Genomic DNA, 27,449 nt, shown 5'->3' on the forward strand with positions numbered 1-27,449 from the left:
GCTCTGTGCTGACGGCCAGCTCAGAGCCTGGAGCCTGTTTCAGAGTCTGTGTCTCCCTCTCTCTCTGACCCTCCCCTGCTCACGCCGTCTCTCTCTCTCTCCTAGAAATAAATAAAACATTTAAAAAATTAAAATAAAAAAAAGAGCTCTTCCTTTGTCTCCTATGTGCCACAGTCACATGACAACAAACAGAGCTAACTCACTTTTCCACTGAGGTCTTATCTTTGATACTATCTCATCAAATTTTTCCCGCTGGGTCACCTACCTAACATACGCCCCTCCTTTCTGTGTGACGACCCCTGCGTGTCTCCTCCAGCCTTGAGAAAACCCGTTTCCCCAGTGAGGACAGAAGCTCCAATAGAGGAGGGGACTCTGGTTCCCGAGACCCCCCAGCCCCACTCTGTCCCTGCATTGGCAGCCACTCAGCAAACACACATTAAATGCCTGAAACTGTTTTCCGTCAGCGCCTGAGCCTCCATGTAGCCGAGGTGAAAACCACAGTTGAAGGTAACTGCAGACTGAATCTAACTCTTGTGTCATTGGTGTTGGAAGCCACTCACTAGCTCTGCGCCTCTTTTGTAGCCCACAAAAGATTACATAAAGGAGTTTCTTACCCTGTTATGTGTGTGTCACACCGTTGTTCCGGAGAGAGATGGAGATGACATAATCTACCAGGCTTCCTCCCCAGGTAGGTGCTGCGCGTTCCCCGAGCACCTGGTGGGTGATGAGCCCAGAGAAGATGTGGTGCTGCCACTGACCCCCTGACACACACACCCCCCCCCCCATGGCTCCTGTGTTGCTCCTTCTTAGGCATCCTTATGGGCCAGGGGCACTGATGGTGCTGGGCAGCTTTGAGCCACGCTGCAGCTCTGGGGTTCCTGTCCCCTACAATGCCCCCCCCCCAAAAATTACCATCAGGAGGTTGGTGGGGAGGGCTCTTTGAGCCAGGGCTCAGTAGAACATTTAGGTATAATCAGTAACAAGGCAGGAGCAAGGTTGAGGCGCAGCGCCATTTTGTGGCGATTCCTATGAGTGGCTTGTAGAACAAAACCATACTGAGTACTAAAAAAGGAATTTGGGCTGGTAAATATATCTCCACCTCACCGAAAGGGGTCTATTTAACCAGGTTTCCTCTTTCATGAACACTATCTGGTACTTAGATAAGTGCATTTGGATCTAAAAAAAAAAAAAAAAAGCCAAGTTAAAAAAAATGTCATGGTATTTTAGTGTTGGAGAATGGAAATCTGTATTAAATTTAATTCAGTGTTAATATCTTCATTCAACCTCCACTAATACAGACTTTTTATTGGTAGATGAAGCAGCTTTAGTGAAAGGAGTGAAGAAATTTGGCTTTGTTTTTACTACAAGAACGCCATCCTCTGTCACCATAGAAGCTGTGAGTAGCATCTTATGTTCTCATGATGTACATGCCCCTTCCAGAAGGACACAGTAGAGTAGCTGAGTTGGGGAGCTCTGGGGTCACAGTACCTGGGATTCTCACCTGGACCCACACCTTCCCAGCCCTGTTTCTCAAGTGTGTTCCTTAACTTCTGTGTCTACCCCAGTCTTTTTAAAAAAACTTTTTATGGTTTATTTATTGTTGAGAGAGAGAAACAGAGAACAGTCGGGAAGGGGCAGAGAGAGAGGGAGACATAGAATGCAAAGCAGGCTCCAGGCTCTGAGCTGTCAGCACAGAGCCCGACGTGAGGCTCAAACTCATAGGCTGTGAGATCATGACCTGAACTGAAGTCAGACACTTAACTGACTGAGCCACCCAGCTTTCTTAGTATGCACGTCATAGGGTTCTTGTGGGGACTAAGTGAGTTAATATATGTAAAGTAATCAGAATTAGTGCTTGGCACAGAGAAAGTGCTCAGAAAGAGTGAGCTATCCCAAAGAAAATCCTCAGAACCTCAAGAAATACACTACTTTTTTCTATGAAGAATTGAAATGAGTTATTATATTGATGTATTCATTTTTTTATATATAATATATATATCATATATATTTCTTGTTTTGTCTTGATGACCACTTACCACAAGCCTTTGATATTATGGGGAAGGATTGATGCAATGTAAACATGGTGGCCAACACACAAATTGTTTTTCTAGTAATAACTCAGTGGTTAGGGACATTTACTAGACGTTCAGTCCTTGGCAAAAGGGACTGAGTGATTCAGCCTCATACCCATATAGTACCTGCCACATGGACCAGTCTCAAATTACTTGAAATTCTGCATTGCCTTATTGGTGAATTGATCATGGCTACGGGACATCAAGAAGCTGTAACCAGAAAAATCTGGAAACGAGTTCAAATTTTATTGGCATAAAATTGTATAGCGTGCTCTCTCTTTCCATGTTTACCTCTTCAAATTATCTAAGGATAAAGGATTTCATTCGAACTGTGTGATTTTATGAAAAGACTGATTGGTTTTTCCATTTCCATCTGTTGATGGTCTCATTTACTCCACACCCCCGGCAACATGAGAGTGTTGATAATGTGCTTCTTGTAGTGCTGACCTTATACTGAAAAGAGGTGTTTCAGCCTTACATCTGAGAAGCATTTTTGTAAATATTCTCCAGTTTGCAAACAGTGCTCTTGCCAGAAGAGGGCACCATCATTTCATCAAGTTTGTAAGGAAATTTCTATTTTGAAAAAGATTCGTAGTTGTAGGGTAGAGCTTGTTTCTGATTGGGAGAGTGAGCCTTTTTGCAAGGTGAGTACTTTTTCCCTCAGGTAAGAATATGTTGTCTTATCTTCCTGTAGATGGGACAGAACTTCACATTTGAAATTCTTAACATCCTGGAGTTTTCTAGGTAAGCCACCTTTTCATTTTGTTCATGTATTCCCCAGGACTCTTTCCGTGACTCTTCAGTTAGGATTTGGTAATCTAAAGCAAAGCTTTAACACAGAATCATGAAATTCTGGTTAGCTTCCACTAACCCTTAAATCTGAGCCTGGTGCTCACTTCTTTAGGCCTCATTAGGCCACATCCCCTTTTGTGGCTGAGAGGGCTTCCCACACCTCTCCTCAGTGCTCGTCAGGGTCAGATTGAGATTTTACGTCTGGATTATTACTTATTGACCGTGTTGCCAACTAGACTCGATGTTCCAGGAAGGCATGGGTCCCCTTCTGTGGAGTGTGGTATCCAGTAAGTGCTCAACAGTTATTTGATGAACGGATGAATACTGGACATTGTTTTTACAAATAAACCCAAAACGATTTCTTTAAAAATAGACAGTGAAGTAATTCCTTTTTTTCCCCCAAAGGAGACCATGTGCATCTAGATCCTTCTCTCCTCTTAGACCTCAGAGGGCCTCCTGATCCAGTCACTCTGGGCTTGTCCCCAAAGCCTATTGTGAGGAGATTGGTGATGATTTTATTTTCATTGCACTGTTTTCAAGACTCACAGAGTCTCAGTCTCTTAGACCATCTCCGCATTTCTAATGCGGAATCTCAAAAATTAGAAAGGGAAATGCTAGAAAATTAGAAAAGGAATAATTTGTTCTTCCCAAAGCCAGGTGATTTTTAAAATCGATTTAAAGCCTTGTTGGCCAATGACCTCCTTTAAAATAAGCTTTGAACCTCAGAAAAGTTGTTACCAACCTCTCTCGAGGAAAGCTCTTTGTAAAAACCATGTTACAAGAAGATGTATCTCAGTGCTGATTCTAGGTTTCCCTTTAGTAGCTGATGATCACTCCCTACTGGAGGTCTCATTTTCTGTCCTGAAGTATGAGCTCCTAGCTAGCTCACCCTGAAACGACTCCGTTGCCCTTAGTAGCGTTCTAACAGCTAAGTAGTTAAAGCAGTCGCCAGCCCCTGTCCCTCCTGAGACACCGTCTAGCTCACGTGCTCAGGGGTAGGCTACTCACCTGGATCCCCCTTGGATTGCGCAGCACTCAGCATTGTGGGATATGAAGATTCTCTGAGAAGGTGCTGATTTGCGGGTGGTTTGTTTGGGTCTCTTGAAAAGCCATTTTAAGCCATGGAGCGACCCAAGGGTTAAGGTCAGGGAATGACAAGACAAGGAAAAAGGGAAAAAAGTGATTTTGGCCAGTTTACTTTGGCAAGGTGAGGGATAAGGCAGAGAGGGGAGGTCTTCAAGCCCATTTGGGCTGCTGACTCGAATGAAAGCAATGAGTTTAAGTTCTGTCTACTTAAGTTAAGTCATAAAAAACAGAAAGAAAACAAAAAAATCCAGAGGTGGAGACAGAACTATCCATAAAAATAACTGGCACCTCTCAAGCCAGCAGTTTATTTATTTATTTATTTATTAAAAAAATTTTTAACATTTATTCATTTTTGAGAGATGGAGAGAGACAGAGCATGAGTAGGGAAGGGCAGAGAGAGAGGGGGGAGGCACAGAATCCAAATCAGGCTCCAGGATCCACACTGTCAGCACAGAGCTTGATGTGGGGCTCAAACTCACGGAGTGCGAGATCATGACCTGAGCCGAAGTCGGACGCTTAACCAACTGAGCCACCCAGGCGCCCCTCAAGCCAGCAGTTTAATATCTCTGTGCAGCAGAGTGGGGACTGGAGGGTCTACTTGATAGAGATGTTTTGAGGCGTGAAAAATACACAACTGGGGTAGCTTTCCTATTTCCTCATCAGTCCTTAAGTGATTATATTATATACGTTGTATGTATACATAACTTGTGTCTTATATGTACAGTGCATGACAAATACATGTTATATTACATATGTACTATATAAGATGTAGTAATAGTATGAAACATAATATATATTATACTTATTACAGTATGTAAGTAACATAAAATATATATATATTTCTGCTAATGAATTTCCATGGAAGAAAAGGGTAAACTGAGAAACAGTAGTTGTAGAAGGTTGAGATTTATATTAGATCTCAGTTTAAAGAAATAGGTAAAGAAGAAAGAAATGGGGGCTGGCAAGAAACACATTGGCCTTTTCAACTAATGGTCAGCTGAGGACTCTGAGAATGAATGGTTATAACTGTGTGTGTGTGTGTGTGTGTGTGTGTGTATGCGTGTGTGCACATGCTCGCACCATGCACTGAGGAACACAGAAACTAATAATGCATTTCATATTGTCTTAGTAATAGAAAAAGGATGTCTATAATTGTCCGAACTCCTACAGGAAAGCTCCGGCTATACTGCAAAGGGGCTGTAAGTATCAGATTCATTATTCATATTAACTCCTTCCCTCTGTTTCAACAACTTGTAGAAAGCCTTTTACAACTTCGCAATATTTTAAATTTTTTAATGTCTATTTATTTTTGAGAGAGACAGAGACAAAATGGAAGTCAGTTAGGGGCAGAGATAGAGATACAGGATTCAAAACGGGCTCCAGGCTCCAAGCTGTCAGTACAGAGCCCAAGGCAGGGCTTCAACTCATGAACCCTGAGATCATGGCCTGAGTCGAAGTCAGACACCCAAGCGACTGAGCCACCCAGGCGCCCCTACTTCACAATGTTTTTTTAAAAGTTACTTTGTATCTGCTGTTGCCATATCTGCTGGTTGTTCAGTATCCAAGACTGAAAAGTCCGTTTTGAGGTAGCCCCCCAAGACTCAAGCCGTTGAAATTTATGGGAATTCACACCAAAGTGTTTATTGAGCTTTAATATCAGTGAAATGTTTGCTGTCACTCAGTGGTTCTGTTGAGAACTAATGAGTATATTGTTGATGCTGAGAATTTAGAGTAGGAATTTTGATCCTTGTTTCAAGCCCAAAGTGCTTAGATTTGGTGAATCTTAGGAAATGGCTTTACCTCTGTAAATCCTTTTTCTTTTTTAAGGCACATATATATTTGTTCACAGCCATAAGTACTTAAAAGAAAAACAGCTTTATTGAGGCAAAAGTGATATAAAATAAACTGCGCATTATTTAAAGTGTGTAACTTGAAAAGTTTTGATACCAATCCACTTTCTGTCAACTAGATGCATTTGCATTCACTAAATTTTATATCAAGTTATATAGGATATATGGCTTATTGTCTGTCTTCTTTCACTCATAATTACTTCATTTTTACTTATGTATTTTCTTCCAAGATTTTATTTAAATTATAGGTAGTTAACATGTAATGTAGTATTGGTTTTAGGAGTAGAATTTAGTGACTCATCACTTCTATACAAGTGCTCATCACAAGTGCCCTCCTTAATGCCCATCCTCCATCTAGTCCGTCTCCCACCCACCTCCCTCCATCAACCATCACTTTGTTCTCTATCGTTAAGAGTCTCTTATGGTTTGTCTCCCTCTCTCCCCTTTCCCCTTCCTTCCCATACGTCCCTCTGTTTTGTTTCTTAAATTCCACATGAGTGAAATCATGTGGCAGTCTCTGACTTATTTCGCTTAGTGTGATACTTTCCAGTTCCATCCATGTCCTTGCAAATGGCAGGATTTTGTTCTTTTTGATGGCCAAGATTCCATTATACATAGACTGCATTTTTTAAAATATTTTTTATTTATTTCTAGGAGAGAGAGAGAGACGGCGTGAGCAGGGGAGGGTCAGAGAGAGAGGGAGATACAGACTCTGAAATTGGCTACAGGCTCTGAGCTGGCAGTCAGCACAGAGCCCGACGCGGGGCTCGAACCCACGAACCGCGAGATCATGACCTAAGTGAAAGTTGGACGCTTAACCGACTAAACCACCCAGGCGCCCCATAGACCGCATTTTTTAAATACAGTTTTTCAAATGTTTATTTTTGAGAGAGAGGGAGGGAGGGAGGGGCAGAAAGGGGGACAAAGGATCCAAAGTGAGTTCTGTGCTAACAGCAAAGAGCCTGATGCGGTCTTGAGCCCATGAACTGTGAGATCACCACCTGAGCCAAAGTCGGATGCTTAACTGACTGAGCCCCCCAGGCACCCCCGTACCACATCTTTATCCACTCATCAGTCGATGGACATTTGAGCTCAACATCCCTCATTATCAGGGAAATAGAAATCCAAACCATAGTGAGATACCACCTCACACCTGTCAGAGTGGCTAAAATTAAGAACTCAGGAAACAACAGATGTTGGCAAGGATGTGGAGAGGAGGGAACGCTTGCACTCTTGGTGGGAATGCGAACTGGTGCCGCTGTGCTGGGAAACCGCGTGGAGGTTCCTCCAACAGTTACATATAGAACTACCATACAGCCCAGCAATTGCACTAACAGGTATTTACCCAAATGATACAAAAATATTGATTCAAAGAGGTATAAGCACCCCAATGTTTATAGGCACGCTATCAACAATAGCCACTCTTAATCATTTTAAGATCCACTAATTTTGTAGCTTATAATAGGGGAAGGGGCAGAGAGAGAGGGGGAGAGAGGGAATCCCAAGCAGGTTCCACACTGTCAGCACAGAGCCCAGAGCGGGGCTTGAACTCATGAAACTATGAGATCATAACCGGAGCTGAAGGCAAGAGCTGGGCGCTTAACCGACTAAGTGACCCAGGCGCCCCTATAGTTTAGGTTTTATACTGACTTCAGGGATCCATGTTGAGTAATTTTTGGATATGGTGTGAATGTCTAACTTCCCAGCAGCACTCATTAAAATGTTTACTCTTTCGGGGCGCCTGGGTGGCTTAGTCGGTTAAGCGTCCGACTTTCGCTTAGGTCATGATCCCGCGTTCGTGGTTCGTGGGTTCGAGCCCCGCGTCGGGCTCTGTGCTGACTGCCGGCTCAGAGCCTGGAGCCTGTTTCAGTCTGTGACTCCCTCTCTCTCTCTGACCCTCCCCTTCTCACGCTGTTTCTCTCTCTCTCCTAGAAATAAATAAAACATTAAAAAAAATTAAAAAAAAATGTTTACTCTTTCTTCACTTAATTGCCTTTACACTTTGGTCAAAAATGAACTGTTCGTGGGGCACACCCAGGTGGCTCAGTCGGTTAAGCATCCGACTTTGGCTCAGGTCATGATCTCACAGCTCGTGGGTTGGAGCCCCATGTCGGGCTCTGTGCTGACAGCTCAGGGCCTGGAGCCTGTTTCCCATTCTGTGCCTCCTCCTCTCTCTGCCCCTTCCCTGCTCATGCTCTGTCTCTGGCTCAAAAAGAAATAAAACATTAACAAAAATTTTTTAATCAAAAAAACTGAACCGTTTGCATGTGTGTGGGCCTATTTCTGGACTTTATTTTCTTTCATTGTTATGTTGGTTATCTTTATACCAATACCACACTTTCTTGATTAAAGCACTTTATAATAAGCCTTAAAAATCAGATATCATTAATTTTCCAACTTTCTCCTTTTTCAAAATTGTTTTAAATGTTCTGGAATCTTTGCATTTCCACGTGAGTTTTTTGTAGATACTTTTTATCATGTTAAGGGAATTTCCTCCTCTTCCTAGTTTGGTGAGATTTAAAAAACCAGTAATAGAGGTTAAATTTTGTCAAATAGTTTTCCTGCATTGAGATACTAATATGATTTTTTGTTTTTAGCCTGTTAACATGGGAAGTTGTATTGAGTTGATTTTTAAGTGTTACACCTATCTTGTATTCTTGGGATAAACCCCACTTGGTCACGATATATTTTCCTCTTTATGTGTAATTGGACTCAATTTCCTAAACTTTTATTTGCAATTTTTGCATCTGTTTTCAAAAGGGATAGTGATTTTTAATTTTCTTTTTTTGCAATGCAAAAATTTATTTCATTTTTAATGCTGGCCCTGGGAAATGAATGGGGAGTATTCTTCAGTTTTCCGGAAAAATGTGTGTAGAATTGGTATTATTTGTTCTTTAAATGTTTGCTAGAACTGAACAGAAAGCCATCTGGACCTGAGGGTAGGCTACCTAGTTATTGGTTTTATTGATCTTCCTGAAGAAAGTGCTTTCAGGTTTGATTTTTCTTCAGTGTTTCTGTTTTCTATTTCATTAATTTCTACTCTTTATTATTCCCATTCTTTGCCTACTTGTGGTTTCATTTGCTCCTCTCTTTCTAGTTTCATTTTATTTTTTATTTTAGAGGGAGGGAGAGTGTGAGCAAGGGAGAGATGCAGAAGGGGAGAGAGAGAGAGAATCTTAAGCAGGCTCCCTGGTTCGTACGGAGCCCAATGTGGGGCTCAGTTCCACCACCTGGGGTCACGACCTGAGCCGACATCAAGAGTTGGACACTCAACCGACTGGGTAACCCATATGCTCCAGTCTTTTTATAATTTCTTGAGGCCGAACTTGATTTGAGGCCTTTTTTTAAATATGCACGTTTAGTCTTATACATCTCCTAATTATTGTGTTAGCAGCATGTCACAGATTTTGATGTGCTACAGTGTCATCTTCGTTCATTCAAAATATTCTAAGTTTTGCTTTGATTTCATCTTTGGCTCATGGGTTCTTTTGAAGTGTGTGTTTTTAAATATTTGGGCATTTGCCAGAGCTGCTATTTTAATTGATTTAGAACACAATTCCATTTTAGTGGACAACATACTTTATGTAACTTGAATCCTTTATTTTATTGGGACTTGTTTTATGGTTCATATTATGACCTACCTAATGTTAAATGTTTTCTATGCACATAAAAAGGCTGAGTATTCTGCTGTTTTGGGGGGTAAAATAGTTTCTAACTGTTAAGTTGGATGATACTGTCATTCAAATTTTTCATATCCTTGATGACTCCTTGTCAACTTGTTCTATCAATGATTGTAAAGGGGGACATTAAAATCCCCAGATATCATTGTGTGTGGATTTGTGATTTTCATCTTCAGGTTCTTTTAGTTTTTCCTGCATTGCATTTGCTTCTATTAGTTTAAGCTTCATTTTGAAGCTATGTCATTAGGTGTATAAACATTCAGGATTGCTAATTCCTCTTGATGAAATTGATGCTCTCGTCAGTTTTTTCCCTATCCCTGGCAATTTTTTTTTTTTACTCTGAATTCTCTGTTGTCCGGTTATAACATAACCATTGCAGACTTCTTTTGATTAGTGTTGCTATGGTGTATCTTTTTCTTTCTTTTTATCCCATTTGTGTCTTTATATGTAAAGTATGATTCTTCTAGGAAGCATGTAATTGGTTTGTGTGTTTTTTATCCATCCTGAAAATCTCTGCCTTTTAACTGGGTATTTAAACCACTTACATGTGTGTTTACTGATACAGCTAGGTTTAAACCATCATTTTGCCATTTATTTTCTATTTGTTCCAGTTCTTTTTTCCTTTATTCCAAGAATTACTTGAGTATTTTTTTGTTCCTATGTCTCTCCTTTTTAAAAATTTATTAGTTGCTTTAGGTCTTGGAGTGGGCATTGTTAATATATTACATTCTGTCTTGGAGTAATTATATACTATTTCACATAGAGTATAAGAACCTTACAATTCTGTACTTCCATCTCTCTCCACCCAATCTTTGTACCCTTGTCTGACATTTTAATTTTATAAATGTTATAAACTTCACACTATATTGTTATTAATTTTGCTCAAGCAATTATCCTTTTTAAATAAAATAAATAACAGGAAAATATTTTTTAAAATTTATTTCTGAGAGAGAGACACACACACACACAGCATGAACAGGGGAGGGTCAGAGAGAGAGGAAGACACAGAATCTGAAACAGGCTCCAGGATCTGAGCTGTCAGCACAGAGCCCTATGCGGTGCTCAAACCCACGAACCACGAGATCATGATCTGAGCCAAAGTTGGATGCTCAACCGAGTGAGCCTCCCAGATGCCCCAAGAAAAATATTGTGTGTGACACACACTCATGTCATTATCATTTTCGGTGCTCTTCGGACCCATGTTTCTATTTGCTATAATCTCCTGTCTGACAGATTCCCTTTAGCATGTCTTATAGGATGCATCTGTTGGCAATAAGTTTTATCAGCCTGTTCATGTCTGGAAATTATTTTTATTTCCTCTTTATTTTCTCTCGCCCTCATTTTGAAGTACATTTTGCTGAATGTACAATATAGGATTGTAGGTTGACAGTTTTTTCGATCAGTTCTGTAAAGATTGTGCTTTACTGGCTTATCACTTGCATTGTCTCAGCGAAACATCTGTTATCTCTGTTCTTCTGTATGTAAAGTCTCCTCTTTGGAACTGCGCCTTCCCTGGGACTGCTTGAGTTCCTTCACATCGATTATATACATAACAATAAAATTATAATGCAGTACTTAGAATTTGGACCGCCAGGCTTAGGTAAAATGTTAGTCACAGGAACTTTTTTTTTTTTTTTTAAATAGGATACAGTGATTTATAAGAGACTTTCAGATGACTCTCTCTTTGTGAAGGAGACATTGGCCCATCTGGAATGTTTTGCCAAAGAAGGTAAGTGAACATTGTTTAGAATGTTGTTTCCTTTTGAAATGCTGTTCTGAAATATTGAAATTATAAACTGAATGTTTGTCACTGATGCTTGGCCCATAGGTGCAAGGGGAGCTCATTCATATATGTGACTTTGTAACGTCTTCTGTTTGCGCAAAAGTAAGCGGTTCTTCGGACACATGTTAAGACATTATTATTTTTCCTTCTTTGTTTCTCCATGTGTTTTATGCTTATGAGCAAACAGTAAAAAGTATATGCCAACTATGAAGTTCTTCCTTTATTCCAAAAGCAGTGCCTTCAACGACATCTATTATCTGTTTCTGTTTGTTGTGCTAGGAACTTGACCCATAATGGAGAAAAAGAGAGGCTTTTCTAGTATGTGTTGTGTATTTCAAAGTTAATTGTTTTGTGCCTATAACTCAGAGAGCAGACATAGTTGATGTTTTCCTGCCATCCTATTATCCTCTTGATTTTGACTTATCATCCGTCTCTTAAGAAATAAAATTTCAAGGGGTGTCTGAGTGGCTCAGTTGGTTGAGCATCTGACTTTGGCTCAAGGACAGGATCTCACAGCTTGTGAGTTCGAGCCCCACATCGGGCTCTGTGCTGACAGCTCAGAGCCTGGAGCCTGCTTCAGATTCTGCGTCTCCCTCTCTCTCTGCCCCTCCCCCACTTGCCTTTTGTCTATTTCTCTCTCTCTCTCAAACATAAATAAACATTTAAAACATTTTTTAATAGAAAACATAACATTTCATGAGTGAGTTTTGAATATGAGCAGTACTCACTAAAACGTTTATAGAAGTTCTGAAAAAGCAAGGTGTCCTATCACTCAGGAGTAAAGCTAATAATACCTGGAAGCTGCATCCCATTTTATTCTTTTAGTTTGTAAGCTTCTGCTTCCCACAGCTGTGTATCCAGCCTGGAAGTGCTGGTATTTTGCAAGGCTGCACTTTGCGCCTTTGGCTGCCATCTTAAAACATATGGGCTGTAGGGGCACCTGGGTGGCTTAGTCGGTTAAGCGTCCGACTTTCGCTTAGGTCATGATCTCGCGGTTCGTGGGTTCGAGCCCCGCGTCAGGCTCTGTGCTGACTGCCAGCTCAGAGCCTGGAGCCTGTTTCAGTCTGTGACTCCCTCTCTCTCTGACCCTCCCCTGCTCACGCTGTCTCTCTCTCTCTCTCTCTCTCTCCTAGAAATAAATAAATAAACATTAAAAAAAAAAAACATATGGGCTGTAGGCAGTTTACAACAGGCAGAAGCACATGGGAACTGTATTGTAATGGAGCTCAAAACAGAATAACAACTTCATAGGTTGTCTGTAGAGAGCTAATTTCTAGGGGATCCTCAGCTATTTGGGGGATAGTTGGAAAACCTGTCCTCCAAATAGTTTTTCAGGGGTTAGCCTAAAATATTAGAGCACACTATGGTTTCTAAATTTTTTCCTGATAAGTCTTTGCAAAATGGGATTTAAATTAATATTCCGTTATTTTAACAACTACTTGGCTTACTTTGAAATTGAAAAACGAACGCCTCATTCAGTTTTTCCTTCCGTCAACAACTAGTTATTATTTATTAAGTGCCATGCACTGTTGTAAGCTTTCAGGACAGAAGTGAACAAAGCATACACTGCACCTGTCCAGAAGGAATTAGCCGATTATAATGTCAGGAGGGTGATAAGTGCTATGGAGAAAATTGAAGCGGGCCAAGGGAGAACAGAGTGTGATGGCTGCTCTCTGTATAGGGTGAGTTAGGCAGAGACTGAAGGAAGGGAAGGGAGAGAGAACCACATGAAGTGTTCCAGGTCAAGGGCAGAGCCAAGTGCAAGTGTAGGGAAGTAAGAGGACGGGCAGGGCCCGGACAGAAAGCAGTGCGGAGGGGAGGAGACAAGATCTGGAAGGAAGCTGGGGACAGGGCAGGTGGCGCCGTGTGGAGGACTTCACACTCCTGTGACCTCTAACACACTTTTGGATTTGTTTTCAAATTCTCTGCTCCTCCCCGATCACTGGTGGCTCGATCAGGTTATATTCCATTCTTTCTTACAGGGCTGAGAACCCTCTGCATCGCCTATACAGATTTAACTGAGAAAGAATATCAACAGTGGTTGATGGAGTATAAAAAAGCAAGTACAGTTCTACAAGACAGAATGCAGAGTTTGGAAGAATGCTATGATAATATTGAAAAGGTAACATGCCCATGTGTATTCTACATGCCGAGTTAAATATTTGAAAATATGCGCTCCTCAGTGTTCTCGTGTCTTGATGTAATTTTAAAAACTCAGTTAAATTGGAGGTTTTTTTCTTCAAAAGTATAAATCTTATACTGAAAATTCATAAAATGTATCTTGTAAAATATTCAAAATATCCCTTTTCCAAATCATATCCTAATCACTTCAACTTTGTTACTGTTTTTTTTAAATAACTTTTCCCATTCCAAAAGAAACAGATGTTTTCTACAGAAAAATAAGCTAGAATAGTAAATAGTAATCATCTGTAATGTTGGGCTAATGACTAAGTTCTAGTGTGTAATCTCCCGGTCTCTTTCTTCGCATATGCATGTTGTATACGTGGCATTCCAGTGTAGGTATTTAACACACATACACAATCATTCCCATAAAAATTAAAAGTAAAAATCTCCCCCTCACCAGCCAAAAAATCTCCATCAAATTTTCCCCATGAAAATACTGCTTGAATCATGAACATTTTCTCTTTGCAATAAATTGGGGATATTTTTCCATATCACTGAATATTCTTCTGTTATTTTCTTAGATCAGTCCCTTGTATTTGGTTACATGGATGGAGTTACTTTCGTTGTGCTCCTCTCTGGTGGCTACTGTTCAGGGAGTCTCTTGCACCTGGGACCATTGAGTGTCACTCGAGGGTCGTTGTGAATTTGCTTGCTGTGGCCTCAGAGATTTTGTGGCTCCTGGGTCCATTTTTTTTTTAACTCATTAATTAATTTTTTTATTTACATCCAAGTTAGTTAGCATAGAGTACAGCAATGAGTTCAGGAGTAGATTTCTTACTGCCCCTCACCCATGTAGCCCATCCCCCTCCCACACCCCCTCCAGTGACCCTCTGTTTGTTCTCCATAGTTAAGGGTCTCTTATGCTTTGTCCCCCTCCCTGTTTTTATATTATTTTTGCTTCCCTTCCCTTATGTTCATCTGTTTTGTAGCTTAAAGTCCTCATATAACTGAAGTCATATGAGGTTTGTCTTTCTCTGACTAATTTCGCTAAGCATAATACCCTCTACTTCCATCCACGTAGTTGCAAATGGCAAGATTTCATTCTTTTTGACTGCTGCGTAATACTCCAGTGTATATAAATACCACGTCTTCTTTATCTATTCATCCGTCGATGGACATTTGGGCTCTTTCCATACTTTGGCTGTTATCGATGGCGCTGCTATAAACATTGGGGCGCATGTGCCCCTTCGAAACAGCACACCTGTGTTCCTGAGTCCATCCTTAGTTTCTTGACTTGGGTTGTTTTGTCATTTCGTTCCATAAACTCTGCATGTCATTCCTGCAGGAGTACCACCAGAGCAGATTTAGACTCGGGAGAATGGGGTTTCTTGACATCATCGGGTCCATCGTTTTTTCAAAGTCGTATGTTGGAAGATTAGGAACCTAACCTGGCTTCACGCCGGGTGCACGAATGTGCTTCAGTAGCCCTCGTGGGTGATTTCTCCGCATCTGTTGACAGCGCAGCAAAGGGACTAACTGATGTACGGAAACTTCCTCTTACTTATGTTCCCAGCCAAGTCATCTGTTGCTCCCAGTCACTGGGAAGAAATGTTGAAAATTGGCCTCTGGAATTTGAAAGACTGTACAAGTATTACTATGCTATTCTGTTTCAGTCAAACTGATATACTTTATATTTTAGTCTTAAGTTTCAATCTGGAAGTCATAAGTAGAAAAAGAGTAAGGGAGTCATAGGATGAGAAAAAGAACAAGTATGTTTGCCTTTCCCAGGTTATGTGAGGTGGGCGGCAAGGTCGGGGAGTGGGGCGGCCGCAGGCTGACTGACTCGCTCGTGTTATCCGGTGCGTCTTTAACTCAGCCTCCAGCATGTACACAGTGCCTGGCAAACCGTTGGTGTTTAGAACGTGTTAGCTGGATAGATGAGTGAAATATTAGGGGTTGAATATTTGAGGCTTCTCTGCTTCCGAGGAAGGTAGGTAACTGTGTAATTGGTAGGGTGTGGTGTTGACTACTTGGTATTCTTTTCCTTAAACTTCAAAGGTTGGTAATATATGGTAAGAGGGCTATCGTGGGCCGGTTTTTCCCATCTGGTCTTGCTGGGTTTTGACCCGGGTGAGCACCATATTACATTTTAAAGACTGCCTGTATACCCGTTGCTAGCAACAAGCTGGATAAAGTACTTGGAAAGTCTAAATGGAAACCTAATCAGTTTTAGACACTTTAACAAAGCACTATTGTACTATTTAACAAAATACTGAATTTTCTCTCCATGACTTTGTGTTCAAAAAGTGCAGGAGTCTGGGGGCGCCTGGGTGGCTCAGTTGGTTAAGTGTCCAACTTTGGCTCAGGTCATGATCTTGCGGCTCGCGAGTTTGCAACCCTCATCGAGCTCTATGCTGACAGCTCAAAGCCTGTGGCCTGCTTCAGAAAATGTGTCTCTCTCTCCGTCTCTCTGTCTCTCTCTCTCAAATAAACATTAAAAAAAGAAAGAATCTAAGAAGTACAGGAGTCAAAAGAACTCAATGTCCCTGTTAGTGTGACTAGGATGTCTCTGTAGCCTGAGTCATTATGCAAATGACAGGCTCTGTGATGCTAAAATCACACTGAAAATTGTCAGATATATTCATTCGTGTCTTACTACCGTTCCTTCTTTCACCCACAGGATGTTTTCCAGTTCATGCAGGAGCGATAAGCTCCTGGGGATTGAGTCACGTGGGCCAAACTTCTAGGGGGCTGGGGGCTGCATTTTGCTATTCCTTACATCTCTGTCAGGGGAGACCTGTCTGGGGAATGAGGTACCCCACTGAAGGGTACTCTGTGACAAATGGAACACAGCAGGGGGCCAGTGATACAGGAGAGGATTGTTAAGTGCACATAGGCTTTGATCAGAGGGAATTGATTCTTGACTTCAATTTGTTCTCTTTATTTTTTTAAATATAATTTATTGTCAAATTGGCTTCCATATAACACCCAGTGCTCATCCCAACAAGTGCCCTCCTCAATGCCCATCAACCCCTTCCCCTCTCCCCCACCCCCATCAGCCCTCAGTTTGTTCTCTGTATTTAAGAGTCTCTTGTGGTTTGCCTCCCTCCCTCTCTGTTTGTAACTTTTCTTTCCCCCTTCCCTTCCTCCATGGTCTTCTGTTAATTTTCTCAAAATCTACGCATGAGTGAAAACATATCTGTCTTTCTCTGACTGACTTATTTCACTAAGCATAATACCTTCCAGTTCCGTCCACATTGCTGCAAATGGCAGGATTTCATTCTTTCTCATTGCCATGTAGTGTTCCATTGTATATATAAACCACATCTTCCTGATCCGTTGGTCAGTTGACGGACACTTATGCTCTTTCCATAATTTGGCCATTGTTGAAAGTGCTGCTGTGAGCATTGGGGTACATGTGCCCCTAGGCATCAGCACTCCTGTGTCCCATGGGTAAATTCCTAGCAGTGCTGGGTCATAGGGGAGTTCTACTGTTCATTTCTTGGGGAACCTCCACACTGTTTTCCAGAGGGGCTGCACCAATTTACATTCCCACCAACAATGTAGGAGGGTGCCTATTTCTCCACATCCTCGCCAGCATCTGTAGTTTCTTGATTTGTTCATTTTAGCCACTCTGACTGGCGTGAGGTGGTATCTCAATGTGGCTTTGATTTGTATCTCCCTGATGATGAGTGACATTAAGAATCATTTCATGTGTCTGTTGGCCATCTGGATGTCTTCTTCCCATTTCTTCACTGGATTATTTGTGTTTTTTTGGGTGTGGAGTTTGAGGAGTTCCTTATAGATTTTGGATACTAGCCCTTTATCTGATATGTTATTTGCAACTATCTTTTCCCATTCTGTCAGTTGCCTATTAGTTTTGTTGATTGTTTCCTTTGCAGTACAGAAGCTTTTTTTTTGTTTTAAATATTTTTATTTATTTCTAGGAGAGAGAGAGAGAGAGACAACATGAGCAGGGGAGGGTCAGAGAGAGAGGGAGATACAGACTCTGAAATAGGCTCCAGGCTCTGAGCTGGCACTCAGCACAGAGCCCGACGCGGGGCTCAAACCCACGAACTGCAAGATCATGACCTAAGCGAAAGTCGGACGCTTAACCGACTAAGCCACCCAGGCGCCCCATAGTGCAGAAGCTTTTTATCTTGATGAGGTGGCAATCATTCATTTTTGCTTTTAATTCCCTTGTCTTTGGTGATGTGTGGAGTAAGAAATTGCTGCAGCTGTGGTCAAAGAGGTTGTTTCCTATTTTCTCCTCCAGAGTTTTGATGGTTTCCTGTCTCACATTCAGGTCCTTTATTCATTTTGAGTTTATTTTTGTGTGTGGTGTGAGAAAGTGATCTAGTTTCATTCTCCTGCATGTTGCTGTCCAGTTCTCCCAGCACCATGTGCTAAAGAGACTGTCTTTTTTCCGTTGGATACCCTTTCCTGCTTTGTCAAAGATTAGTTGGCCATACATTTGGGGGTCCAATTCTGGGTTCTCTATTCTATTCCATTGGTTTATGTGTCTGTTTTTATGTCAATATCATGCTGTCTTGATGATTGATTACAGCTTTGTAATAGAGGCTAAAGTCTGGGATTCTGATGCCTCCCACTTTGGTTTTCTTCTTCAAAATTACTTTGGCTATTCAGGGTCTTTTGTTGTTCCATACAAATTTTAGGATTGTTCGTTCTAGCTTTGAGAAGTATGCTGGTGCAATTTTGATTGGAATTGCGTTGAATGTGTAGATTGCTTTGGGTAGTATTGACATTTTAACAGTATTTATTCTTCCAATTAGTGAGCATGTTTTTCCATTTTCTTATGTCTTCTTCAATTTCCTTCATAAGCGTTCTATAGTTTCAACATACAGATCTTTTACATCTTTTTTTTTTTTTTTAATCAGTGTCCTCAATTCTAGTTTTCCCGGCTTGGAACAAGTATATGCCACCTAGAAAAACTCATTGTTGGGGCGCCTGGGTGGCTTAGTCAGTTGGGCCTCTGGCTTAGGCTCAGGTCATGATCTCATAGTTCATGAGTTCAAGCCCCACATTGAGCTCTGTGCCTACAGCTCAGAACCTGGAGCCTGCTTCGGATTCAGTGTCTCCCTCTCTCTCTGCCCCTCTCCCACTCACACTCTGTCTCTATCTCTCTCTCAAAAATAAAATTAGGGGCGCCTGGGTGGCTTAGTCGGTTAAGCGTCCGACTTTCGCTTAGGTCATGATCTCGCGGTTCATGGGTTCGAGCCCCGCGTAGGGCTCTGTGCTGACAACCAGCTCAGAGCCTGGAGCCTGATTCGGAGTCTGTGTCTCCCTCTCTCTCTGACCCTCCCCTGCTCACGCTGTCTCTCTCTCTCCTAGAAATAAATAAAAATATTTTAAAAAAATTAAATTAAATTAAAAAAAAAAAAGAAAAGCTCATTGTCTTGTCCTTCAGTTGTCTTTCTTCTTATTTTGTATTAGCCACAAGAGTGTCTAATCTTCTGCCTGGGGACTTGTGTTAATTTTATGGTTCCAGCTGATATTGTATTAATTAGTTATATGGCTACTCTCTACAGACTTTGGTAACTACTGGAATATAACACCAAAGACATGTCAGGGTCAACGAGTTCTGTGAAACTGGTTCTTGTAGATAATCCCATGTACATTGCTATGATCCTCCTTGTTCAGTGATCGGGAGGGATTTTCTGATCTTCCTAGCTCTTGAGGCCAAGTAGCACTTCTTTGCTTCTTGAATATTTTTCCTTTGGACACTCATAAGATATAAGCTTGTTTCCTGTTGGGTAAGAGTAAGAGAGACGGTCTCTACTTTTGTATCAATAGTAGTTAAGTACATCATAACTTAGACCATAACTGCTAAAGTAATGAATTTTCATGTTGCCAGGATCACTCAATTGGTAGAATATGAATCTGACATATTGGCTGATTGAATTAGACTTGATTCTGAGGTTCTCTGGCCTCAAAGTTCTTTTGAAGCATTCCTTTTTTTTTAATAAAACAGCTTTATTGAGATATAATTCACATACCATACAATTCCCCCATTTAACATATACAATCTACAGTTTTTAGTATATTCAGCATTATAATATCTATATGCATAGATATTATATAATTCAATATATTTTATATATAGATATATATAATATATATTATAATATATATAATTATATATATATATGTAATTCAGTAGAATTGTGCAACCATCACCATAATGAACACAGAATATTTTCAACATCCTTCTCAATCCCCATATCCATTAGTATTCACTCACTGTTACTCTCCTACTTTCTCCCCCAACCCCATGCAGGCACTAATTTACTTTTAGTTTGTATAGATTCCCCTCCTCTGGATATTTCATATAAATGGAATCATTAAATATTAGTGACTTACTTCTTACACTTAGCTTAATGTTCTTAGGATTTATCCATATTGTAACATGTACCAGTGTTATCATTCATTTTCAGTGCCAAATACTATTCCACTGTGTAGATATACAATTGTTTATCCATTGTTCTGTCGAAGAACATTTGGGTTGTTTCCACTTGGCTGCTGTGAATAATGCTTCTGTAAGCACTCATGGAAGTTTTCATGCAGGCATTCTTTATTTCCTGAATATACCTGAGAATGAAATTGCTGGGGCATAGGGCGACCCCATGTAACCACTTGAGAAGCTGCCAGACTAGTTTTCCAAAGTGGCTGCACCATTCTACGTTCCTACCACCAGTGTATGAGGGTTCCGATGTTTTCACATACTTGGCCAACGCTTGGTACTATCTGTAACTTGTTATGGCCACCGTACTGGGTATGAAGCAGCATCTCATTGTGATTTTTAATTACACTTCTTTAATGATGTTGAGCATCTTTTCATGTGTTTCTGGATTATTTGTGTATCTTCTTCGGAGAAATGTTCTATTCAAATCCTTTGGCCATTTTCAAATTAATATATTATTTTTTTAGAGTTCTAGAGTAGTTTTATATTTACAGAAACAATGAGCCAAGAAAGTATAGACAGTTCACATATATTCCTCTACCCCTTGCTCAGTTTCCTCTGTGATTAACATTTTACGTTAGTCTGGTACATTTGTTATAATTGATGAACCAATATTGATACATTATTAACTAAACTCCATGTTTTACACTAGAGTTCACTCTTGTTGAACATTTCTAGGGTTTTGAAAAATGCATGTCACTATCCAGTATTGCGGTGTCGTATAGAATAGCTTCAGTGCTCTACAGATCTCCTGTGCTCACTCATTCATTCTTCCCTCCTTCCTCCTCAACCGCTGGCTACCACTGACCTATTTTTTTTTTTTTTTTTTTTTTTACCTACTCTATAGTTTTGCCTTTTCCAGGAATACATATAGCTGTAATCATAAGTGTGTGGCCTTTTCTGATTAGCTGCGTTTGAGTAAGAATCTGCATTTAAATTCTCTCATGTCCTTTAATGACGATAGTGCATTTCTCTTTATTTTTTGAATGATATTCTACTGTGTGGATGTACCACAGTTTATCCATTCACCTACTGAAAGGCATCTTGGTTTGCTTCCAAGTTCTGGGAATTATGAATAAAGCTGCTACAAATATTCAAGACTATTTTTTTTTTTTTGTGGTGGATGTAAGTCTTCAATTCATTAGCATAAATACCAAGAGGCATGATTGCCCGAACATGGGGTAAGACTACGTTTAGCTTTATAAAAACTGCCAAACTGTCTTCCAAAATGGCTGTGCATTCCCACAAGCAACAAATAAGAATTCTCGTTCCTCCACATCATTGCCAGCATTTGGTGTTGTGTGTTCTGGATTGTGGGCATTCTGATGGGTGTGAGGTGGTACCTCACTGTTGGTTTAGTGTGCATTTCTCTGATGATACATGATCTTTTCATAGGCTTAGTGACAACTGTGTATCTTCTTTGTGAGATGTCTGCTTAGACCTTTTGCCCACTTTTTAACTAGATTGTTTATTTTCTTACTGTTGCGTTTTAAGCGTTCTTTGTGTATTTGGTTACAAGTCCTTTCTCAGATATGTGTTTTAAAAGTATTTTTTCCCCTGTTTGTAGATTGTCTTCTTATTATCTTACTAGTCAATTTCACAGAACGTGTGTTTTTTTGAGAGAGAGAAGGTGCAAGTGAGTGAGGGGCAGAGAGAGAGGGAGAGATAGAATCCCACAATGAGCAGAGAGAGAGAGAGAGAGAAGGGGGCTCACTTGAAGTGGGGCTCATTTTTACTGCAAGCAGGGGTTGAGCTCACCTGAAGCAGGCTCGAGCTCACCTGCTGTAGGACTCAAACTCACCAACCGTGAGATCTTGACCTGAGCTGAAGATAGATGCTTAACTGACTGAACCACCCAAGCGCCTGTCACAGAACATATTTTTAATCTTAATAAAGTCTAAATATTTTTTTCTTTCGTGAATCCTGCTTTTGGTATCAAAAAAAAAAAAAAAAAAACCAGCAACAAACCCAAAATTGATTCAGTTCTCTCCTTTTGTCTCTAGAAGTTTTATAGTTTTGCATTTTACATTTAGGTCTAAGATCCATAGACCTAATTGCCTTTGTTCCTTTGTCAAAGATTAGTTGACTGTATTTGCGTGGGTCTCTTTCTGGGCTTTCTGTTTTGTTCCAATGACCTATTTGTCCACACTTTCAGCAGTGCCGCACTATCTTGATTACCGTAGCTTTATAGTAACTCTTAAAATTGAGTAGTTTCAGCCCCCTGACTTTGTTCTTCTTCAATATTATCTTGGCTAATCAAAGGCTTTGGTCTTTCAATAAAAACTTTAGAATCCGTTTGTTGATATCCACAAAATAAGTCTCTGTGATTGAGATAGAGATCACGTTGAGTATACATAGCAAGTTGAAAAGAACCGACATCATAACAGTACTGACCATGAACCATGGGTCTTCCTAACCATGAACGTGATATATCTTCCCATTCACTTAGATCTTCTCTGATATCTTTCATCAGAGTTTCGTTGTTTTCTTCACATACATCTTGTAAATCTTCTGTTAGATTTATACTTCTATACACCCTTTTGATGCTAACGTAAATGGTATTGTTTTTTAATTTCAAATTCCAATTATTCATTGACTTTTGTATGCTAACAACATATCCTATAACATTGCTATAATCACTCGTTAGTCCCATTTGTTGATTCTTAAGAATTTTCTACATAAACAATCATGTCATCTGCAAATAAAGCCATTCTTATTTCTTCTTTCCCAGTCTTCTTACCTTTTATTTCCTTGTACTAGTAAGGACTTCCAGTATGATGTAGAATAGGAGTGGTAAGAGGGACATCCTTACCTTGTTCCCTGTCTTAAGGAGGAAGAGCATCTAGTTTCTTACTATTAAATATAATATTGGCTGTAGATTTTTTAGTAGATGTTCTTTATTAAGTTGAGGAAGTTTCCCCCTGTTCCAGGTTTGCTGGGAGGTTTTTTTTTAATGTTTATTTGTTTTTGAGAGAGAGTGAGCACCCAAGCAGGGGAGGGACAGAGAGAGAAGGAGTCACAGAATTCAAAGTTGGCTCCAGGCTGAGCTGTCAGCACAAAGCCTGACATGGGGCTCAAACTCATGAACCGGGAGATCATGACCTGAGTGAAGTCAGTTGCTTAACTGACTGAGCCAGCCAGGCACCCCACTGTGAGATTTTTAAAAATCATTTGTAAGTGTTAGATTCCCACAAATTTTGATGTTACTACACCATTTTATTTTAGTTCATCTTTTTTTTTAAAATATTTTTTTAATGTTTTATTTATTTCTGAGAGAGAGACAGCGTGAGCAGGGGAGGGTCAGAGAGAGAGGGAGACAGAATCTGAAACAGGCTCCAGGCTCTGAGCTGTCAGCACAGAGCCCGACGCAGGGCTCGAGCCTACCAACCGTGAGATCATGACCTGAGCTGAAGTCGGATGCTTAACCGACTGAGCCACCCAGGCGTCCCTTAGTTCATCTTTTAAAATTTCTCTTGAGACTGCATGTTTGATTCATGTGTTTTTAGAAGTGTTTTTGCTTAATCTCCAAATATTTTGAGGCTATTCTGCTATCAGTGATTTCTAATTTAATTCCATTGTGGTCTGATAGCACACTTTGATAATTCCTATTTTTCAAACAACTTGTGCTTTATGGCCCCGAACATGGTTTGTTTTGGTGAGTGGTTCATGTAAGCTTGAGAAGAGAGTGTATTCTGCTATTGTTGAGTGGGTATTCTTTCTATGTCCATTAGATGCAATGAATGGATGGCTCTATTCTGTTCAATTATATCCTTACTGATTTTCTGTCTGCCGGGTCTGTTGGTTACTGACAGAGAAGTGCTGGAGTCTCTACATGGAATAGTACGTTAATATGTTTCTTTGCATGTGTGTTTTTCTTTTTTGTAGCTCCATGAGTTCTTGTCTAATATATTTTGATGCTCTATTGTTGGGTTCACTAAGGATTATTATGTCTTCTGAGAGAACTAACTCCTTTACTATGTAATGCCTCTTTTTTATTCCTGTTACTTTTTCTTGCTCTGAGGTCAGCTTTGTCTGAAATGAATGTAGCTGTTAATGCTATTAGTGATAGCATGGTGTACCTTTCTCCATCCCTTTATTTTTAACCTATTTGTGTCTTCATATTTAATGTGGGTTTCTTACCGACAGCATAGAGTTGTCTTGTTTTTTTAATACATTCACACAGTGTCTCTCTTTTAACTGATATATTTAGATCATACACTTTTACAGTTATTACTAGTTTAATATCTTTCACATTTGTAAGGATTTTCTATGCTTTTCTTTCTTATGTTTTTTTCCTTATCGTCTACTCCTTTTTCTGCCTTCTCTGGTTTTAACTGATCTACTTTCTCTCCTTTCTTGGCATTTCAATTATACTTCTTTTAGAAATGTTTTTCGTGTTTCACACTTTATGTTTACAACTAAATTGTCCACTTTCACATAATATTATACCATGTCATGGGCAGGGCAGGTCTCTTATAACCATGTTTCCAATTCTTCCATCCCATCTCTTATGTATGCTGTCATACATTGCATTTATCCATAACCCATAATCACCTAATACATTGTTTATCCATAACCCATAATCACATTGTTGCTGTTATATTTTGAACAAACTATATCTGTTAAACCAACAAGTAGGAAAATAAAAGATCTTTTTTTCACCTTTATTTATCCCTTCTTTAATGCTATTCCTTTCTTTATGTATATCTGAGTTTTGACCTACATTATTTTCCTTCTTTATGAACTACTTTTCACATTTCTTGCAAGGCAAGGGCATGAGCAACAAACTTCCTCGATTTGTGTTTGTCTGAGAAAGCATTTCTCCTTTACATTTGAAGAATAATTTCATTGGACACAGGATTCTAGCTTGGTGTGTGTTTTTTCTTTTAACACTTTCAGTATGTCATTCCACGATGTTCTTGCTTTCATGGTTTTGAAAGAGAAGCCCAATGTAGTTTCAGCTCTTGTTCCTGTATAGGGAAGGTCCCGCCCTCCCCCCCGCCCCTCCCCCGCCATGGACTCTTTCAAGATTTTCTTTTGAAAAGAGTCTGCATATGAAATGCCTAGGTGTAGATTTTTGGTATTTATCGTGATTGGTGTTCTCTGAGCTCTGGGACTAAGGTTTGATGTCTGTCATTAATTTTGGAAAACTCTCACTGATAATTCAAGAATTTTCTGTTCCTTCTTCTCTTCTACTTCTGATAATTCCATTACATGTATGCTATACCTTTTACAACTGCCTCTCAATTCTTGGTGTTCTATTTTGTGGCTTTCATTCTTTTATCTCTTTGTTTTTCAGTTTGGGAAGTTTTTACTGACATATCTTCATGTTCACTAATTCTTCCCTTGGGGGGTGTTCAGACAACTGACGAGCCTATCAAAGGCATTCCTCATTCTTCTTACAGTGGTTTTTATTGCAAATATTTCCTTTTGATTCTTTCTTAGATTTTCTCTCTCTCTGCTTACATTAGCTGTCTGTTCTTGCATGCTGTTCACTTTTACCATTAGATCCTTAGCATATTAATCATAGTCATTTCTGGTAACCCCCAAACTCTGTCATATCTGAGTCTGGTTCTGATGCTTGCTCTGTCTGTTCAGACTGTGGTTTAAGTCTTGAGCTTCCCTTTAATTTTTTTGTTGAAAGTCATACATGATGTGGATAAAAGGAATGAGGCAAACGGGCTTTTTGGGTGAGGTTTTATGTTTCTCCAACTAGAAGTTAGGCTGTGTTTACTGTTTGCTAGAGCTGTGGTTTCAAAGGCTAAAATTGCATCTAGTGTCCTTGTTTTTGTCTTCCCTGCTGACTTTGGGTTTCCCTAGAGACTCCTTCTTAAATCGGGTCTGAGCCTTGCACATCTTTCATCAGCAATAGCCCATATTCATTTAGGAGACAGACTGATGTGGTAAGGTGAGAGAGAGGAGAATTGTTCTATAGTCTCATGATTATATCTCAGTCTTCTGTGTGCCTGTGTTGTGTATTTCTATTCCCCCACATCAAAAACTAGAAGGAACTAGAGATGAGCATTCCCCTTGCCTCAGATTGATAGGCTCTGATAAGCCCAAGTTGATATGTCTCTGAAAAGGTAGCTTCCTTTCAGTACAGGCCCTTGTGAGGAGAACAGAATAACCTGGGAGTATTTCACAATGTTTACTTTCCCCCTCCTCTTGCCATAATCAGGAAGGGATCCCTTTCATTCCTAGTTAGCCGAGTGTTTTTATCATGAAAAAGTTTAAAACACTCCTTTAAAACTCCATGTTTGATACCTGGAAACATAAATCATTACTGAAAATACTTTTTGCTAGTTGTGGGAAATTTTACATTAAAATCCAAAGTTTCAATATAGAAATACCTCGAAAGTATTACAGTGGAAATGGGGACAAAAACAGAATGAAAATAAAGAATATCTAATAGGATTAATATGACTTGAGTGTTTAGCACTTAAAAATGCAGCTGTCATTGAGAAGACTAAAAATTATTTCAATTCTAATTATCAGCACAGAATTAGCTTGTTTTATATCTTAATTCACTGTAACAACTAATAGCAGTGTAAAAAACCCCTGAACCTTTATATTGTGCTGGCTTCTGGGAAATAATTTATGCTTTACATAAATCTCTTTATCTGCCATTGGACTTCTGTTTGAATCTCTACAGTGACAGGGAAATAATTCACAGTAGAAACAAAAACTATAAACCATTTGGTGCTAAGAAACTTGTGAAGAAAATTATGAAATTGTTTATAAGGACTTCTACCAGTAGATGGGTGTATGCAATATATGAGAAACTCCAGTATAATAAATGTGGCACTTCTCCTCAAAGTAATTTATGAACTTAATGTAATACAGGAAATAATATAGGAAATGCATAAAACTCCCAAAAGGATTTTTACAAACTTGACCAGTTTGTTCTAAAATTCATACCGGAATAGAAGACAGATTGATCATGATAATTTTTGAAGAATAATGAAGGAAGAGGGCTTACCTATCTATATCTAATTTCCTAATTATAATCCGTTAGATATTATTCTACTCGCTTTCTAAATGTTAACTCTTTCAATAATTCTATGAGTTTTTCCCCCTCACTCCTACTTTTTCAGTTATAGATGAAGAAATGAAGGCATAGAAATTTAAGTAATGTGCATGTGATCACTTGTGATTATAACTTGTAGGAACTGGTAGAGTTAGGGCCTGGATCCATGAGTCTATGCTTTTAACTATCATGCTAACCTGTCTCATGTTGTAGCAAAATAGGGATGGACAAATAGACCATGGAAGAAACTAGAAAAAAGTATATATGTGTGTGTACGGGTATGGGACTTCACATAATAAGGAGAATGCATATCTTTTGTCAAAATTTGTCCAATTCATTCTATCTTAAACTGTTTTTTAATCTTAACTAGTAATAAAAAAATATCTCTTTCAAAAAAATATCTAGAATTTTCTGCTGCTTGGCGCCACAGCCATTGAAGATCACCTTCAAGCACACGTTCCAGAAACGATAACAACTCTACTGAAAGCAAACATAAAAATATGGGTCCTGACAGGAGATAAACAAGAAACTGCAATTAACATAGGTAATTGGTA

At 39.7% G+C, this 27,449-nt stretch overlaps 1 protein-coding gene across 3 annotated transcripts in view; it reads left to right on the forward strand.

Moving 5' to 3' along the window:
- LOC120246957 (phospholipid-transporting ATPase IB-like) overlaps positions 1 to 27,449 on the forward strand; it is a 205,002-nt gene that overhangs the window by 62,531 nt on the left and 115,022 nt on the right. For all 3 annotated transcript variants that reach the window (XM_039254618.1, XM_039254624.1, XM_039254633.1), the window contains exons 17-23: positions 583 to 688; positions 1,314 to 1,396; positions 2,767 to 2,816; positions 5,080 to 5,149; positions 11,125 to 11,209; positions 13,246 to 13,385; positions 27,301 to 27,439. In XM_039254618.1, coding sequence (XP_039110549.1) covers positions 583 to 688; positions 1,314 to 1,396; positions 2,767 to 2,816; positions 5,080 to 5,149; positions 11,125 to 11,209; positions 13,246 to 13,385; positions 27,301 to 27,439 — 673 coding nt within the window. The remainder of the gene's footprint in view (positions 1 to 582; positions 689 to 1,313; positions 1,397 to 2,766; positions 2,817 to 5,079; positions 5,150 to 11,124; positions 11,210 to 13,245; positions 13,386 to 27,300; positions 27,440 to 27,449) is intronic.

The sequence above is a fragment of the Hyaena hyaena genome, unplaced genomic scaffold (genome assembly GCF_003009895.1).
Source record: "Hyaena hyaena isolate Hyena2069 unplaced genomic scaffold, ASM300989v1 scaffold_11, whole genome shotgun sequence".
NCBI classification, from domain to species: Eukaryota; Metazoa; Chordata; class Mammalia; order Carnivora; family Hyaenidae; genus Hyaena; species Hyaena hyaena.